Source organism: Apis cerana, linkage group LG15, assembly GCF_029169275.1.
Source record: "Apis cerana isolate GH-2021 linkage group LG15, AcerK_1.0, whole genome shotgun sequence".
Lineage (NCBI taxonomy): Eukaryota > Metazoa > Arthropoda > Insecta > Hymenoptera > Apidae > Apis > Apis cerana.
In genome coordinates, this window is record NC_083866.1 from 7350565 (window position 1) to 7370105 (window position 19541).

The 19541-nt window shown below is 44.3% G+C and overlaps 1 protein-coding gene across 3 annotated transcripts in view; it reads left to right on the top strand.

The window, feature by feature from the left end:
- Positions 1 to 19189, top strand: part of LOC108002262 (disintegrin and metalloproteinase domain-containing protein 12) — a 43071-nt gene extending 23882 nt beyond the window's left edge. For 2 of the 3 annotated variants that reach the window (XM_017063846.3, XM_062085886.1), the window contains exons 2-13: positions 936 to 1027; positions 7126 to 7281; positions 9169 to 9358; positions 9681 to 9748; positions 9827 to 9991; positions 10239 to 10408; positions 10465 to 10656; positions 10805 to 11401; positions 11475 to 11676; positions 11773 to 11977; positions 12090 to 12219; positions 14551 to 19189. In XM_017063846.3, the coding sequence (XP_016919335.2) occupies positions 936 to 1027; positions 7126 to 7281; positions 9169 to 9358; positions 9681 to 9748; positions 9827 to 9991; positions 10239 to 10408; positions 10465 to 10656; positions 10805 to 11401; positions 11475 to 11676; positions 11773 to 11977; positions 12090 to 12219; positions 14551 to 17170 (4787 nt within the window). In that variant the 3' untranslated portion in view covers positions 17171 to 19189. The remainder of the gene's footprint in view (positions 1 to 935; positions 1028 to 7125; positions 7282 to 9168; positions 9359 to 9680; positions 9749 to 9826; positions 9992 to 10238; positions 10409 to 10464; positions 10657 to 10804; positions 11402 to 11474; positions 11677 to 11772; positions 11978 to 12089; positions 12220 to 14550) is intronic. The other variant, XM_062085885.1, reaches the window with a different exon arrangement.
- Positions 19190 to 19541: the final 352 nt, after the last annotated feature.

The following is a 19541-nucleotide window of genomic DNA, read 5'->3' on the forward strand; positions in this document are numbered from 1 at the left end:
TGATAATTATCATTTTTATTCGATGCCTACCTACGCTTAATCCAGGCCCACGCTGTTCGACGAGCCAAGCCCTCTCCTCTCGTATTTCGAACGCACACCCTCGTCCGGTTTGTGGAACGAACTTTTTTTCTCGCAACCACTCGACATATAGATAACTGGAACCAGACGAATGCGGAGTGCAAGCCAGCTCGATCAAGGCCGAATAACGTACTTGGCCGGCGAAACGCGGTACCCCTAATCGATGCTTGGCAAGAGTATTTTTAGTACGCGTATTCGGGATTCGAGCTTCCTTTTAAAGGGAAGGTCTGCCTTCGATAATCAAAAGTTGCGACGCGGCACGAATAATTTTCATCGCAATTTGCGGGGTTAACGATCTTACACCTTTTTTTTCTCGATTTTCTCCATCCTTAAATCTTTCCTTAAATCGATCTTGGGAAGATTGATGCAGGTCTTACTTATCTAAATGAACTTCTCGATTTTCAACCGAATTTATTTATTTCTAGATTTTCTCGATAAATTCAAACTTACTTGCTCACTGTTCAGAATTATAGAAACTTGGATATAAATCCAATACTTGTGGAGAAATCTACTTATAATCTACTTGCCTTTAATTGGAAACCACTTTATTCGTGCTTTCTCTCGACAAAGACGAGAAATTATGGAGAGTGTGTATACAAGCATAACATTTCTTTCATATCTATGAAATCTACTTCTTTGGAGTATTAAAAGTGGTCGATTATCGCGAAAACGGAAGAAAAGTCGATCCTATCTTGTTCGTTTTCGAGTCCTCTTTCTCTCTCGATGTGATCAACATCGGACAAACGTGTCCACGAGATTTTTCCCTCGAAACTGGCCCACCTCGTCGAAAAATATGCGAAGGAAAGGGGAGAAGAGAAGATTTCTCTAACGATTTCCACCGGTCGACTCTGTTGCAGGACCGTCCCCAGATTTCAGCAGGCACACGTTGGTCAGACCGCGGATCTATCACGGCAGGACTAGGCGGCAGATCTCCTCGACCAAAGAGAACGTAAGTATGACTTTGTTCGTTGAGAAGGGAATTTTACACGGTGAACTTGTGTGTATCTTTGTGTACAATGAAATAGTAATTAGAAATTATAAGAAAAATTAGTCTAACTTAACAATCGGCCTGTACAGAGTTGGGCATTAATTCGTGAAAAGAAATATTCGAAGTATATTAAAAATAAAGTTAAAGTTTAATAACACTTATTCGTAGCTGATTGATCCGCTTTTCCTCGTTTTCCATACATTGTAATTATTTCCGATTATTATTATCATTATTATTATTATTTTGAACGATAAATTGTTGGAGTAACTTTATAAAGTTAAATTTTGTAGTATTTAAATATCTATTTTTACGATTGTAACGATGAAAGATCGTGAAAATAACGTAGATGCGTGTCTTAAATAAATAACTACGATCTTAAATAATTTTGTCAAAAACATTTTCATATTTTCTCGTATGTAATCGTAAAAGGGGGGGAAAAAAAATGAAATCCATCGATTATTTCGATCGTTCGAATGTTAAATGTTGAGACATTATTACAAGTTTCTAATAAATTTATGATAAATATTATTGAGCATTTTAGAGAAAATATTTCGAAGAGAAATCGTTTTAGATAATCGATGGAAGAGGATGTCTATACTTGTACGCTTCCATGAAATCTTCAAATGTTTTAACTCATAAAAACAAGTATCCCTCTCGCATTTATACCCGCTATAATTTTACACGAGCGTCCATAAAAATTAACTGCGACTCGTTTCTGCGAGCAAATGCTATCCCGCGTTCGTCAATTGTCACCACATGACGAAAGCACGCGATTTGGATACGATTTCGCCCGTATAAACGAACGAGCAAACTTATCCATCGCGTCCTCGCGATATCCTATTTTTTCTCAACAACGTGCAAAGATCGAGAAGCGAAATTCCACCGCTTGTGTGCGACTTTCACCGTCGTAAAAGAAAAAAGAAAAAAACTTATTCACCGTGGGCGAATATAATTTCATTTCGCAATCGCGAAAGGTAAAAAAAAGGAAAGGAAACGGACGTAATTAACAGACGTTCCGATTTTCGAAAAATCGGAAATTTTGAAAATTCGCGACACGAGCGATCCTCGACGCGTGCAACAATCTCGATGCAAATGCTGGTGGGACGTGGCGTGAATCCGAATCGAGCTCAACTACGACCTACGCGGGGAAATATCGTCACGAGGATGTCTCGATCCGTGTCTCCTCTTCTGCTCGATTCGAGGCAGACGTTTCGCGCGCGCTATTTTCGAACCGATGACTCCTCTTCGGAACGAAACAAGGTGGAAGCAAAAGAAATATCGGCCAGTGTTATTTTTATTATCCGAGAAGAGAGATCAAGTTTTTCCCGATCGAAAAGCGAGAAAAATGCCAAGAGGAAGAGAAGGCGAGAGGAAGGTGGGTGAAAGTGGGTGGGTGGAGAAGACACCTACGCGCGAGAATCGGTGGTCGAAGGTAAACACAGGTTTAATAGAGGAGAGGAAAGTTTGACCGAGGAGTTGGAGGGAGGAGTTGTAAGTTGGATACGTGATACCCTTGCCGTTTGCCTCCAGTTTGGAAACATTAGGATGGATAGGCGGGGCAAATAAATAGCGCTGCCACGTGACACGCGTGTCGTCTGGACTCTCATCGAAAATTTACAAAAATTATAGGGAAGGCGTCGATTCAAGTATAGTGGAAAATCGACTATTCCAGATTTATTATTCTACTAATTAGCTGGAAATAATCGTCATTGTATTTAAAAAGTGAAAAATAAAATGGACGCTCTCGATTGGGATCGAAGAGTTTCGTAAAGATCCTTTCGAATGAATTTATTATTCTCCTTGAGAATTTATAGAAATTTATAGAAAGTATCGATTCTGTTCAATTGGAAAATCGATTATTCCAATCGTTTATCTACCAATTAGCTCGAAATAATCGTCACTGTGTATCGTATCGCGTTCGAAAAAGTGAAAAATAAAATGGACGTTCTCGATATAAACGATTGGGGTCGAAGAGAATTTCGTAATAATTGCCAGTTGATAATGGCAAATATCCTTTCGAACGAATTCCGTTTATTCCATTTATCTCCTTGCGCCCTGAGAATTTATAGAAAGTATCGATTCCGTTCCAGTATAATGCAAAAATCGATTATTCGAATTTATCTGCCAATTAGTATTCGAAATAATCGTATTTAAAAGCGAAAAATAAAATCGACGTTCTCGTTGCGAACGATTGATATCGATTGATATCGAAGTGTATATTTCGTAATAATTGATTCGCGAAATGGCAAAGTTCCATAATCGGGTGAATCGACTATTTGTATTATTTGATACGAGCGAGAAAGAGAAGTAGACGAGGAATGAGCAGAAGCGTGGTTTCGTTGCCTAATGTCCCTAAAGCAACGATGATCCCGTGGCGTCAACGAAGTAAGCCAATTGACCTCGTTTCTCGTTATCACGGGGAAGAATGAATGCTATCAGCGCAGTCTGTCTATGGCGACGAATCTAATTTCCTGCCCGCTTACTCCACACTTGCAGCACTCGTATTAAAGACACTTCGTCTCAACGTTTTCCAATAATAATAATTCCCTCCCCCCAAGGAAAGTTTCTTTCCCCGTGACGCGCGAGATTAATTGGCAATAGTTATGTCGGTTATGTGGCCCATCGTTGTCGAGAAATCTGCCGGTCACTTTTATCCTAATTTCACCGGTAGCACAGTTTCCTTTCACGATAGCCGATAATAAAACTCGCGGTGATTGATGATGGCATCTCGAAAGACAGAGAGAGACGGTGCGTTACCAAGGTTTTAACGAGTCGTTTCTTCGAAAAAATAACGAGAAAAAAAGAGAGAGAGAAAAAAATAGAAGCTAACGAAGCATCCCTCTCTCGAGGAAAACAAACTAAAACGTGACTGAAAATTCGATGGAAAAGATGCTGTTCGGTTAACTTCCGGCGCACTCTGTTGGTTTATCGGACTTGGAGCCACGATCCCGTCCACGATGCAACAAAGGCAGAGAGAAAAAGAGAAGAGAAGAGAAGGGAGGAAGAGAGGAGGTAAAGGAAGATGTTGCATATCCTCTTTATTCGAGATACCTAGCTGAAAAGGGAAATTCTATACTCCCTTTGTCGCGCAACATTACGCGCGCAAAGTTTGCATATTTACATTTTAAAAGCATCTTCGATACACCGTCAATAGACAGACAGCGCGAAATGTTTATCGATGTGTGTACATTCAACTCTCTATCTATCTACGCGGTGACACGGTTATCCGCGATAATAATTTCAACCGTCGAGAATCTCTCTCTTTCTCTCTCTCTCTCTGTTTCACGCGGTCATTATATTTGTCGTTGCACGCCGCGGAGAGGAAGAGATTCGTCCATGTTGGATAAGTTGACAAACCGCGATAAAGGAGAAACCTGCAAAGCGGTCGAGTGAAAAACCCGATTTTGAACGAGTACAATGCGAGTTTCCTGCTAGATTACGTTAATCATTACGAAAAGCGGCGCGGCCCCTTTATCAGAGGCCGCTCTAGGATGCGGAAACGGATGCAGTTCCTTCTTCCTCCATGCTTCTCTAACTGTCGGCCTGGCCCACCGTACACCCGAGATTAAAAGATGCCTTTCATCCTAGCCACCCACCTACAAAGAGCCCCTCTGTACGTTACGTACATTGTGCTCTCTGTCTCTCTCTCTCTCTCTCCATGCTCGCTACGAGCTCGTTAACCGCACCAATTTCCAAGAAACCCGTCACTTCGAATAATTAACGCGTCTCTCGCGTGGTTTATCGCCGTAACAATTATACACCGACCTGTTCCTTTAACCAATTATTTTCCTTCCTTCTAAATTCCGCTAAACACGGAATCAACAATTGCGACGGGAATTTGGTCAGTTTTTAAATCTCTCGTGAGAAAAAACGGGGGGGATGTTTGTCTGGAAATCAAATCGAAATGTCTTGGCAAATATCGCAATTTCGAATATTTCGAAACGACGAAAATAGCCATCGATGGAATAAATTCATTAGCGTATTTAAATTAAACTGACGGTGAGAATTTATTAATGCGTTTATCACTGCGCCGACCGACTCCATTGTCTCGAAATTTAAATACTACTTCCAATCGATCGAGCCAAACTTTAACTTCCGATACCACCAACTTGGTTCTTTTGATAGAAATTTATCAACGTTATGGCTCGGTTAAAGTCGCCCGGATGAACAATCGCAAGTTGGAAAGAATAGAATCCTTGGAAAGAGTAGAATCGTTGGAAACAATGGAACGACTTGGTGGTAGAAATGCTTTGGTAGAAAAAAGGATCGGGGACCTTTCGTGGCTCGTTCCCTTCGAAACGACGAGAATCAAGGACAGCGTGAGGGAGGAGTACGTTTCGTGGAAGTCGAGCTTCCACGACAATAGTTCGCTGGGCGTGGTGGAACGAGACACGAGGACGACTTTTACGAGGGCTTCCTCCTCCTCCGACCATCTCGATTTAACGAGCTTTCGCCATTCCTCCCCGGGGAGGGATTTTTTTCTCTCTCTCTCTCCCCGAACGATATCACGCTAACCGAATTTCACGGGTAAAATCAAGACCGATCGTTACTCACCACCTGGGATCCTCTCCTCCGATCGAGGAAGCAGAATCATTAGATTCGCTCGAGTGGTCGAAAAAGGACGGAGAGCGTGGAGGAGGAGAAGCCATGACCCTTTTGCACGTTAGTTGCTCGATATCGAGGACGGCGATGGGGCAATTGGAATATCGAGGAACGTTTCCCAGATTGGCAGCCGGCCAGGTATGGATTGCTAACTGTCCAACTACGATGATAGAATCCACACGAGGAGAATTCCGTGGATCCATCTATCGTCGATCCAGGATGCATCCATTGCTCGTGCCTGGAATGTCGTATCGATGCCGTGGCCCGACCTGGGAAATGGTTTGGCGCGCCAAGAGTAGGGACACGCAACGAATATAGGGACTCCTTCTTCTCGGGTTTATTTTCGTAGAAAATTTCCTATTCCGGAATTTGATTCTTTCTTCGTTAATATTTCGTGCCGCGTGGCCTGCGTCGAACTTTCTATTCGAGTAATTTGAAATTTTCGCTGTGGAAAAGAAGGAAAAAATTTCGAAGAAATTTATTAAAATTAAATTCTAGATACATTTCTGAATATTTTTCATAATATTCCAAACGTATGACGGTATACGTTGTGCTTCGGAAGAAAATCATACGATGCGTGAAATGCAAAAATCGTGGAAAGTGACAGTGTTTCGAGACGGAAGGCATCTCTTGAAAGTTAGTGGTAGCCGATCGATATTTCCTGTTCGGAGAAAAACGAACGGCCGGGACCGGAACGTATCTCTTATGAATTAAACATAGGTTCCAAGCGAGGGTGCAACCAAGATTCGTAAATTCATTTGGGTTTCAACCGGCACGCGCTAGTGAAAGAAAGAAGAAAAAAGACCGAGCACTCTGTGTCGCGTCCCCTTGACTTTGAGTCCCGTGACTGGAGAGAATATAAATTTTTAATCGGTCGACTTTCCGGTTGGCGTTCGAGAACTTTGGTGCTACGAAAAAATAAAACGAGATCAAAGTCGAAAATTCGGCGTTTCTCGCTTGAATAAATTGGACCAGTTCTCTCGTAGAGAGATTTCAAAATAACAATTAGTCGAAATTGTTGATAATTTATTCATCCCGATTTATCGCTTTACGTGTAAACAAAAAATCGATGAACGTGTAGTTATTGTAAAAAAAAAAATCTTTGGAAAGCGAACTAGAGCGCAAAACCATGGAACCGTATCCGTTGAATCACGGAGAAAGTATTTCTCGCCTAGGTAAACTGGGCAACGATCGAAGCTAATTGACTCACTTTTCCGAAGGATTCGATTTCCACGCGATCTCGGCGTGTTTCTTCTTTTATCTCGATAGAACTCTGGAGCGGCGTCGTGGCGCAACAGGTGCATAATGCCGGGTTTCCAAACGATTATAATGCATTCGAATACTGATTCGAACAAGTCTTATCGGCCGCTTGCGCGGAAACGCGCACTTACGCGATACGAAAACTCATGTTTCTGCGCAACATCCTCAATTTATCCTTTTGCTTTTGTTGCGCTCAGGATGTGGAACACGCGGACGTGCTGGTGGTAGGCTTGGAACTTGATGGAGTGAAACGTACCTTGGACTTGAGATTAAATTCTGATCTAATTCCTGTGGGCTATCAACAACGTCATCAGCATCAAGGCACGTACAAAGTGTACACTCCCTCGAAAGTCGTAAGTAAATCTTTTTTTTAATTTTTTGAAACGTGATTTTGATAGGTGTGTACACCAGAATCATTCAAAAATATCGTTTGCAAATAATATTCGTTGAAAAATACATCGCATGTTCGCAACCATGTGCCGACGAACGTAGTTTATAAACACGAACTATTCGTAATACGAACCTAACCTATATATTCAGCAGCGAATAATGTTTCACGAACATTATTCACAAACGATAATCAATTTCTCTGATCACAGTAGTAAGTATTCACACAACTAACGAATTATTGTGAAATGAACGTATCGCAAATTGCAAAATCATTCGATACCATCAACGAACATCGTTTGCAAAACACTCTCGGTATGGATCTAGCCTAACGCGAACAATTAGACGACACGTGGAATCGAATCGAAAAGGGTTGAAAGAATAAATTAAGAACAGTGTGTGTGCATTCCATTTTCGGACGATGTCGAAATCGAAACGAAATCGCATTATACATCGCTATACAGGTGCAAAGAATACTAGAATCGATAACGATGACTCACTGTCCGACCGTGCAGGACGCGCTAGTATAAACGGACACGAACGTTTCGAGAGTATCGATCACTCGCAAATAAAACATAGAGAGTATCGCGTAGGTACATAACCACACTCGAATATTGATCACGCTTTACTCTCGCTTTAATCACTTTTCACGACGACACGCAGTTTTTACGAAAATTGTTAAAAAATGATTTTAAATCAATTTCGAGTCATAAACACTGTCAATTTTTGTATCAATTTTTTACATTTTTTCCGTGGATAAATTTTCTCGAGTGCTACGTACAGTTTTACGAGTTAAATTTCTACTCGCCTCGTGAATTACACGAGAAAAGTAACGAGACTTCCATGCGATATACGACGAGAGGAAAGAAATAACGACTATCGACGTTTTTAACGGTTCGAGGTTCACTTAGCATCGATATATAAGTTTCAAGTACGTATTATTTACGATTAATGGACTCGGACACCGAGTTTCGTCACCGAGTTCGTTGCGCCCTGTTTTTCACATTTTGCGTAATTGAATAAATGAATTGATACATCCACTCGTCTCTCTCCCTTTCTCTTTCCAGTTTATTCGCCCTCGTTGTCGCGGCCAAACGGACGAGCTAATTTCGGCCGTTTAAATGAGCGAAATTCTGCGAATCAAACTGGTTAGAACGCTCTTCAGAGGTTTCATTCTCGTAACGACAATAATTATAGCTCCTTTGTCTCTCGATAGAAATGCTTACGGTCAAATTATAATAATTTTCCCGCTTAAAATCACGCTTTCCCGAAACGAAAATTCGTCTCGGATTCAGGAAATCTCGAAATGATTGTCCCGCATTCGGCCATAAATCTCTTTTCGCGGAATGTTGGCGATGACGTTCGAGGTTCGAACACGCGAAGGATTCTTGCTCGTGGAAGAAAATGCAAAGAGAAAAGAAAAAGTAAAAAATGGTCGGTCCAATGGGAATCTGGGCCAACTATATTTGTATCGGTCGAATGCACGGGTGAACATTGCACGTCCGAGAATCCTTGGATATTCATCCGAACCAACGGGTGAGAATCCTTCTTAGACCTCGCTCCAACTTTTTTCCGCCATTATTTTCCGCACCGCTAAAGTGTTACGCTCGCGTCTCTCTCTCTCTCTCTCTCTCTCCAATTCTTTTCCGCACTGTTTCTCGAAACGGAACTTGGCAGGAGACCGTAATACATTCGCATTTGCATCGAGGATCTTTTTTATCGCGCCGATCCATTGAAAACGGTGGCCGAAAGTTTCGAGTCGACTCTTCGTGCCAATTTAAGAACTCGACCGACGAGTCCGCGATCCCAGATGGGCGAAACTAACCGAATCGACGTCCCATTGAAATTCACAGGAACTCTGCCATTATCAAGGTAGCGTTCGCGACCTTCCCGGCTCCTGGGTAGCCCTATCTACTTGCAGAGGACTGCGCGGCGTCGTCTTCGACGGCGAGAGCCTTCATCACATTCAACCGGAGCAAGAATCTTTGGACTCGCGTCATTACGTCTACAAGCACAGCGATCTCGTCGCCAATCACACCTGCGGTAATTGTTATTATTTCTTTTTTTTTTTCAATTTCAACTCGTCGCAAATCATGCACGGACAATACGAATTCCTATCCCATCCTGATCCATCCTTTCCTAGCTGTTATCGATCCTCAGTGCGATAGGAAGTCTCGCGGATGACGAGACCGGTTCGATTCCAAAGCTGTGCGTCGCAGGGCTCCTTTCCCGGTCTCGAAGACCTGTCTCGCGGGGACTGGTCTCTCCTTAACGGCCTTAACGAATGTGGGAGCAAGATTCTCCCTCCTTAACTTTACCGAGAATCCAATCGACCACGATGATCTTGGTTTTTTGTTCGGTACAGGTTACGAAGGAACGTCGCACCATGTTCTCGACCGTGAACAACGCGGCATCGTCAGCAGAATCGCAAGGGTAAGATATATATATATATATATTCAAGGATTTATTCAGAGATTCGAAATGGAAATCGAGGTTTTTGTTCACTTTCAGCACAAGAGAGCGGCCGAGGCGATTCGAGGACCCTACAACGCGAACAGGCATTCACGATACGTAGAATTGGTCCTCGTGATAGATAAGAAGGAATACATCGCTCTCGACGAGAATCTGGACAAGGTTCATCAACACTGCAAAGATATCGCTAACATTATCAATGCAGTTAGTAGAATTTTCACAAATCTTCGTATCGGAATCGCGTCAGATTATCCCAAAAGTTATACGGTTACACTGGTTTAGATGAGATAGAATAATTGTTGTCAACGAAGAAGTAAAATGGCGAAAGTTTGAGAGAGAGATATCGCCGAGTTGCTGTAAAAAAAGTTTAGAAATATAATTGAAATATAAAATTTTTTGGGATAATCTAATAATCCGTAGACGGAGTAAAACGATATATATCGCGTTCCAGTTGTACATGCCGTTGAATATATTCATCGCGTTGGTCGGAGTGCAAGTTTGGTCGGACGCGGATGAAATAGCCCTGTCTCCGAACGGGGACACCACCCTCTCGAATTTCCTTCGATACAGGAGGGAGAAACTGGTTCAAGACATGCCGAACGATAACGCCCAGCTGTTGACGTAAGTGGAGAAACGAAAATATCGCGCGACATATTGGAGACACTTCGCGTTTTCAGGCGGATCACTTTCGAGGGTGGCGTGGTAGGGAAGGCGCTCAAGGGACCAATATGCACCTACGAGTTCTCGGGTGGCGTCTCGATGGATCACTCGAACGTAGTTGGACTAGTGGCTGCAACCGTCGCTCACGAAATGGGCCACAATTTCGGGATGGAGCACGACTCGGCCGATTGCGACTGTCCCGAGGAGAAGTGAGTAATAGTACAGTATAACTCCGTTTATTTTCCATTTATCCAATTCTTCGAGCGGCCCTCGTTGTCCCACGTCGACCCAGTCGAAACGAGGCCACCGATTACCTGTCGAGGCCTCTAAACACCGCTCCATTGCGTTTGATTGCAGATGCATCATGGCGTCGTCGAGCGGCTCGTCGGGGCCGACCCACTGGTCGACCTGCTCCCTCGAGCACCTGGCGCTCGCGTTCGAGCACGGGATGGATTATTGCTTGAGGAACAAGCCGCAGAAGCTGTTCGACAGCCCGATCTGCGGCAACGGGTTCGTGGAGCCCGGGGAGCAGTGCGACTGCGGGCTGAAGGAGAACTGCGACAATCCGTGCTGCAACGTGACCACGTGCATGTTGCACGGCAACGCGAGCTGCGCGACGGGCGAGTGCTGCGACCTGAAAACGTGCCGGCCGAAAACCGCGGGCACCGAGTGCAGAAGCGCCGAGCACGAGTGCGACCTGCCCGAGTACTGCACCGGGCAGAGCGAGTACTGCCCGGTGGACGTGTTCAAGATGGACGGCGAGGCGTGCAGCATGGGGAAAGCGTTTTGCTACCAGGGCTCGTGCAGGACCCACAACGATCAGTGCAAACTGCTCTGGGGCCCCACGGGGACCTCGTCCGACGCGCAGTGCTACGAGATGAACACGAAAGGGACGAAGCACGGCAACTGCGGCTACAACCGGATCGAATCCAGCTACGTCAAGTGCACCGGAGAGTAAGACGACGCTTCTTTCGTTCCCCTGGTACAGCGAGGGGATAGGGTAATAGAGGAGAAACGTCTGTTTTAGAAATCTTTTGTGCGGAATGCTCCACTGCAAGCACTTGAACGAGAGGTTGGAGTTCGGCATGGAGTCGGTAGCGATTCTCAGCCACTCGTTCATCAACAACGGGGGAAAGATCATTCCGTGCCGCTCGGCCATCGTGGACCTCGGCTTGAATCAAGTGGACCCTGGCCTCGCACCCGACGGTGCCAAGTGTGCGCCCGGAAAGGTAACGGCGGGGGTTATCCGTGGAGAAGAAGAAAGGATCCTTTCCTTCTTTCTTTCCCTCCGAGACGAATCGTAACGTCGAATTTCGTGGATTTAGATGTGCGTGAATCAGAAGTGCATGCCGGTGGCCGATCTGCGCGCTTCCGTATCCGGAGGGAAAGCTTGTCCTAACAATTGCGGAGGCAACGGAGTGTGCAACAGCCTCGGCCATTGTCATTGCAATCGTGGCTTCCGGCCACCAGATTGCACTCAGCCCGGTGTGGGTGGATCCGAGGACAGTGGCCCCGCAGAGGATCCGAACGGTGAATTAATTTTATTCCATTTACCTCACCCTCGAACAGGATATTGTTATTACCATTATTATTACCTTTCGTTATCCGTCGAAAGTAATTTGTCGTGCCGTATCTGTTGCAGCGAGAAACGACTTCATAATGGCCCTGTACATTATCTTTTTGGGGATCGTGCCCACGATCGCTCTGTCCTCGTTCGGGATTTGGTACGTGAGAAATTCTGGGCAGAACTGGAAGAAGAGCATGATATCAACGTACGTATCTAGCCCCGACCGTGTTACAGAGAAATGCAAGCCGCATGCCTTTACGTCGCGCGGTGCTCGCAGGGCGAACTCGAGTCACACGATCGGTAAAAACTTTTACGAGAGGTTCGTCATATTCTTTTCCCCTAGGCGAGGTAATTCGCGTAGCGCGAACAAGATATTCACGGTGAGTGAGAGTATCGGGCCGAAACAGAAACTTCAAATAACGAAAACCGACCTGATCTCGACCACTAACCCGGACGTTATTAACTGTAGCAACAGCATCGAATATAGGAGATCGACGTTGCTCGGAAATGCGAGTGAGAACACGGGCGGCAAGGGGTGCGCCGACCCCGACCCGTCACCCGCTCAATCGGTAGAGTCGCAACAAGCGAGGAGAAATTCTCATAGGTCGGAGCTAGGTTCGAAGATAGCGGAGCGCATACAACAGATGCAGAAAAAGCCGACGAGGAATATCAAGGGATTGACGGTTAAAACGGAAGTAAAGTTCGAGCATTTGAACGAAAGTCCAAGTAGTAGTAGCGTTGGCACCGCGCCGAGAACAGGTGACCCTCTGTTGCCCTCTGATGGGAAGCCGTACTCGAACACGCCAGCTCCTTTTTACAACAAAAAACCACCGCCACCGCCGGCTCCGGCTCAACATTTAAAGCCAAAGATTTGATTTTATTTTATTTATCTTATTTTTATTTCTCTCTCTCTCTTGTTCGCTCTCCCTGAAAACTTTCTTTCAAATTCTTGCTCAAACGCTCTCTTATTCTCTATCTATTTTTCTCTTCTCTAAACTTCACTTTCGACTTGGAACATTCCTTTTTAGTGCGAAGGTCGCAGCAGACCTCTTCTCTCGCGGGAGCTATGACCTTTGCATTATAACGTACATATATAAATAGTAGGGTTGGCAATAAACGGTGGCGGTTTAATCCTCCGACTTGATACTTTAGCGTTGTCGAGGCAACCTTGAACGGTACGCTGTGATTTTTACGTTGTAATAGTCGAAATATATAATATACGAATATACTCGGCCGATATATAGGGCGAGTTTATAGAGGCGAGGATAATAGGGTTAATCACGATTGTGCAGAAGGAGATCTACGAGCACCGCGCAATTCCGTAAGAAACGGTATCCTGTAGATAGTGCACGTTTATTAAACGATATATATATTTTTAGAAATTTATATAAACGAACGGGAAGAAAGAATTTTTGATTCTTTTTTTTTTTTTTTTTATACGACGTAACTATCGAAGCGAATATTTCGCGAGTATAAGTGATATATTTATTCATTTATTATTATTACTATTTCATGCTCAAAAAATAATAAATAAATAAATAAGTAAATATATATATATATGACGTAATATAGTTTTAGGCTGTTATATGTAAATGATTTTAAAGAATGCAGATTACGTCATAGTGATAGTATTACCAAAAAATGGGTGATAATGAGAACGAAAATGGCCGTCGAATAACGCGGGGAGATAAGAACTCGCCGCATAATTTGCGTTCGATTGCGATATTTTAACAAGCGGATCGGACGAAATGCGGAACGAAGGCACGTTTCGGAAGAAAGTTGAGAACCGTAACACAGAGCATGCATAGAAAATTAATGTGACACGAGCATGAGCATGTGTGAGTTTCTTTTGAGATGGCTTCTGCATTTTAAAATTACTCAACGTCTCGCACTTACAATGGAGTCGACATTAAGACAGTATTAACGATCGCTCGATAATCTTGAATAATCATTCTCGATATATTAAAGATACATATAACAGAGATCGACGTTCAAATATTTTTTTAAGCGAGCAAATTCGTTCGAATTTTACTCGGGTATGTATATGTATATGTATATATATATGTGTGTGTATGTATATATATATATACATATATGACTCGAGATAATACTCCATATCGAAATTGCTCAATTACTTGAACAAATCAATATGTATAAGTTTATTTGAATAAACGTACAGTGTTTGATACAAAGTCTATACAGTTTTCTTGTGTAATCGAAAAACTTCCTTCATCCATAGAGAACTGCTTGCCGCTAACATTTTTAATCTTCGACTAACGTTCCCAAATGCATCGTTTCTCGCGCTCGCATGCACTCGAAATATTTCTCCATGTTTATATGCGACGACGAATGAGTGGATTGTTTTTTTTCCCCCTCCCTTGCGCGATTTCGAGTTCCTTTTTAAAAAAAAACCTGCATGATGAAATTTTCTTAATGAAATTTCGTGCGTATCGAGGATCGTGCGTAGCTTTTGCGTGCAACACCCGCTTTCGACACCTGGATTCCCCCCGGCTTACGATTGTGCTTAAAATTTCAGGACCGATCGCGGCCACAACGGACTGTCCATCAAAACGATCGATCGTTCCAGTCCCTTGCCTCGTAACATCGAAACGATCGATTCTAGTCTGAGTCAGGATCCAGCGTGCGCGAGTTTGTTGCCGAAACCGGATACCGACGAGCGTTACAACAATAATTTGTTCGGCCAGTTCAAAGGTTTCACGATCACCCCGATTAGGAATCAAGCCAAGAGCCTCGAGCCGACCAAGCCTGCGCCTCCCCCGCCCACCATCCCGACCGTAGCTATTAAGACTAACATCAAGGCGATCCCGAAGAGCAATCCATCGCGTAGCTCGTTGCTCAATTCGAACGCGAGCTTCGACGAGGCGGCGTCCCCGGCGCCCACGCTGCCGCCCCTCAATCCAGGATGCACGGCTCGGCCGTTGATCAGCAGCCCCGTGCTCGCCGCAACCACGTGCACCTCCGTCGAGCTGGTGGCGCCCTCCAAACTCTCCGCGAGAGCTGCGGTGGACGGGCCGACCAGGCCCGCTCCGGCCCCGCCGATCCTCCCCGATCCCGGCCAGAAGCCGCAGAGGCCGAGCAGCACACCTCTGACGAACGTGCTGGAGAGCGAGAGAAGGCAGGAGAAGGGGAGCACCCTGAACAGAATCGCGTCGATGCTTCGGCCGAATTCGGGGATCGTGAAGGGCGGCGGGGTCGGGTCGCAGGTGTCGCAGAGGGACGAGAAGAGCGGCACCAACTCTCTGCCCAGGTTGCACCACCACAAGGCGAACAAAGTGATCGACAAGGAGATACTGAGAAACTTGGAGATCTCGAATCCTATACCGCAAAAGGAGATCGAGATCCCGACTCCCTCGATTCCGGTTATCCCGGTGGCCGAGGCCGGCGAGCAGAAGAAGAGCGTGGTGCTGCGCGCTCAGTCGATGCGGGACAGCAAGGTGACGCCGAGGCCCGCCATCCAGACCTTCGGCTCGATGCGGCAAACCAGCGCGGCGCCGCCCGTCAAACGACCCACGAGCATCCCCGCGAGCACCAGGCCCACCGCGCCTCCCCCTGGCCCCCCCGTCCTCCCTTCAACGACCAGCACGGCGGACAAGACGGGGCACGAGACGGGGAAAATTCCTGGACTGCCCGGATACCAGAATCCTCGGGTGAAAAGCCCGCAGAAAATCGGGCTGGACAACGCTTACGACGATTGCATGAACCTCGTCGCCGAGCCCCCGTTGACCAAGATAGCCGAGGAGTCGCCCACGACCAGCGACAATATTTACGCCGTGATCGAGGAGGCGCTGCCCGAGAAAGGGAGGAAGAGCGGCGGGGACACGGAGAACGAGTACAAATTGCCGAAGCGCGTGGAACCGAATTCGAGTCACGAGCCGATGGGTTTGCTGTCCGAGATCGTGTCGGAGATATCGAATCGGAATTTCGACTCGATATACTCGACCGCGAGTTTGTCGAGGAAAGTGGAGGAGGAGGAGGAGGAGGAGGAGGAGGGGAGGTCGAAAAGCGGCGAGGACGCGGGTTACAACGGCGGCTCGTTCGGCGGTTACATGAACTCGAGTCATTACAAGTCGCCGGGCTCGAGCATTTACTCCAACTCCGCCTCGGCCAAGTTCAATTCCTCGAGCTCGACGACGAGCTCCGGCTATCTGAACCCGTCCGCTTTGAACGTGCCGCGGCAGCAGCAGGGCGAGAAGTTGGCCGAGGCCAAGCCGAACCTGAACGACGAGATATCGAAGGAGCTTGGGATGAAGGGTGGCGAGGACGGCGCGGCCCGTAAATCGATCGCGAAGACTCGGCTCAATTCGCAGCGGGGTGTTGCGAGGGGCGAGGAGGGGGCGGCGGAGGGGGCGAAGGAGGCGTTGAAAGGCAAAGGCCCGGTCGCGAACGCGAAGCAAGTGGTGGAGAATGCGTCGAGGTCTAAAGTACAGTATTCTGACAGTGGTTCGAAAGCAAGTTGTGGGAAGCAAGGGGCGTCGAACGTGGACGGGAACTCGGAGACGAAGGGTGGCGAGCGCGCGGCCCAGCCGAACGATAGCCCGGTGAAGCAGGACGCTCGTACGAACGCTAATAGATTATCCCTGAAAACTGTGCCTTGTAGCCCTAAGGATAACGGGGGAAAGTTTAACAGTCCCGACTTAGTCTCGAGCTGTTCCAATTCTAATCAAATCAGTACAAAGTCGCCGGACGTAGTTGGAAACAATCCAAAGGTTAATTTTCAGCCGAAGAACGTTCAGAAAACGCCCACCCTCTCGCGGGGGAGTGCCGCGAAAGCGCCCGCCACCCCTGTAAAACCGTTGAACATCGCGTCGAAAGGAGGTGGCCTCGCGGAGAAGAAGAAGTCTCCGACCGGAGGCAACGCGAATGCGATTAAATCGATATCCGCGAAGGAACCGGCTTCGAAGATCTCGCAGGCGAAACCGGGGGGGCAAAAGACGGAGGCGAAAGGCGGAGATTCGGCAGCGAAAGCGAATCCGGTGCAAAGGGCAGCGAGCAGCAAGTCGAACGTGGCCTCCCTTCAACAAAAATTCGAGGCGAATAAGAACGTAAACGCGGTCGCGTCACGGACGATACCGAGCGTGCACAAAGCACAGCGTGCAGTCGGTAAAACGACTGAGACGGCGAGTGTGAAGAAATAGAGGGGGGGGAGATAAACGAAAAGTGGAAAGTGTCGTAGGATCTATTTCAAATATTCTAGTCTATCGATCATATTCGGATTGAGGCGCGTAAACAGGAGAGACGTGTAACGATATATTTCCGTTCAAACGATATTTCTACGATGTTATTTTATTTAAAAAAAGAAAAAAAAAAAGAGAAAAAAGACCAGCCACGAAGGAAGGAAGGTGGAGTCATAATAGTACAATGATCAACCGTTAGCTCGGGAAGCCGAGCGAAAGAACCGATTGATCGGAAATTACGCAAACTGTCAGAATACTGAGATTAGGTTGTATCGGGCGCAAAACGACGCGATATATTATCGTTGTAAATATAGTAGTTACTTAAAAATTCTAATATTTTTTGTAGAAATTATCCGTTAACGGTTCGGATGTAACAACGCGAAACATTAACGATCGTCGGGATATTTATCTTAAGAGCATTTTGTAAACGAAGTAAGAAACAGAAATAAGCAACAATTATTTTCAAAAGTTTCACTCGATACCGCAAAAGGAACGCGTAAGAAATTATTGAATTCTGTGATAATACATGTAACGAGAGAATAATACAGAAACATCGTATCGTACATTATTATAAGTAGCGGATTATAGATGCGACCAAATCTATCATTTTATATATCGTATCGCGCGAAAAAAAAAACCATTATGAAACTGGAGAATATAAATTAAATTTTCAAGAGGAGAAATTAGTTTCGAAAGGAATCCATATCCAAGAAAAAGAAAATCTCTATGAAACAGTAGCTCTTTCCAAAGATTAACTAAGCATCGTCGTTAAAACATCGTGATTTTCGTGAATGCGATCGTACCTTTGAGATTCCTCTGCGAATCAAAATTTAGACGCGATTAGCTAACGATAAGAGAGCTTAAATGGTAGTGTATGCTAGAGTTTTATGCTATGTTTGAAATCGAGGCAAAATTATTTCTACGATAAACGATATGCCGACGTGTAACGAAGTAGAAATATTTTTGTTTAAAACGCTATACGATCGTCCTTTTATTTTCGCACGATTCTTTGCATACAATAAAATACGAATTTCGAACCTTGGTGTTCGTTTGCTAAATATTTAGCATCGTTAGATACGCAAAGAGACTAAGACGAATATTTATTTGACTGATCGATGTAAATATGTTTATAATGTAATAGATGTAAGTAACATTTTGTACAATGTACCTTCGTGCTCGCTAAGTTATAATTCGCGATCTACCTTTAAACGCATACATGCGACTTCAACATTTAGCTTTTTCACCATATCTCGTTCGATCTGTTGTAAAGGGTGCAGTAAAATTCACCTGAATTAAAGGAGAAAAAAGAAAAGACGAAAAAAATGGGTTTTATTGAACGATACAGTTGTAACATATTTTTGCATTTATTATTTCAACATAGCCATCTTTCGCGTATAAGTATTGTTCGCTTGTACGTCGCAATGTTTTAATTTATACAGTTCCTATGTACAGTCGTCTCGATATGTTGAAACAATTTAGGGACCGCAACTCAAGTTCAATAAAGCTTTATAATAATCATCCATTCTTCGAGCATCGTTTATAATCATTCACCGCTTTTCTTCTTTCGACGAAATGATGTCGTATGTATGACTCTAGTGTAAAGACAATCAGACGTTTTGCACGGCATACGACTGTAAAACGGAAAGTGACGCCCTTCGAGAAAACCTTGGCCGTTCCATAACTGTTTTAGTAAGATTTTTTTTTTTTTTTTTTTTTTTTTTAGGAAATACGATTCATTTTTAGATTTCGTCGATTAGATTATAATTAGATTTGTTAAATGAAATTGTTTTCCAAAACTCACGACTTACAGCCTAACAAAATTAACAGACATGGTTACATTGTCCGTTCAATACCAAAGATAAGTTACGTTCCACGTGTTAAAGGGCCAAGATATACGTTATCGTAACTACTTAAACGTTGTCTCATAACTTGTATATTTCCTAATGCATAGTAAAGTTACAATAAATTCTTTATTCCATGCATCCGTTTTATCCTTCATTAATGACGGATCGATGAAGAGGTAAGTAGATGATTAAATTATAATAATTAAATTTCATAATTTATATTTTCTTAAAAGTTATGTAAGATAGAGTGTAAAATTTTCAATAAAAAAAAATATTTCATTTATTTGATTCATAAAAACAATTTCATCAAATTTATTACATCGTTTATTATTTATTTAATACCGAGCACAAAATAACGTTTTCTGTTGTGAATGTAAAAAAGAGAATTTAAATCTTTGATTTAATTACGAATAAAAAATAAGGATGTTAATAATTATATTTTGTAATAAATTTTTTTGTTTTTATTTGCGTTAAGCAAATTACAGACA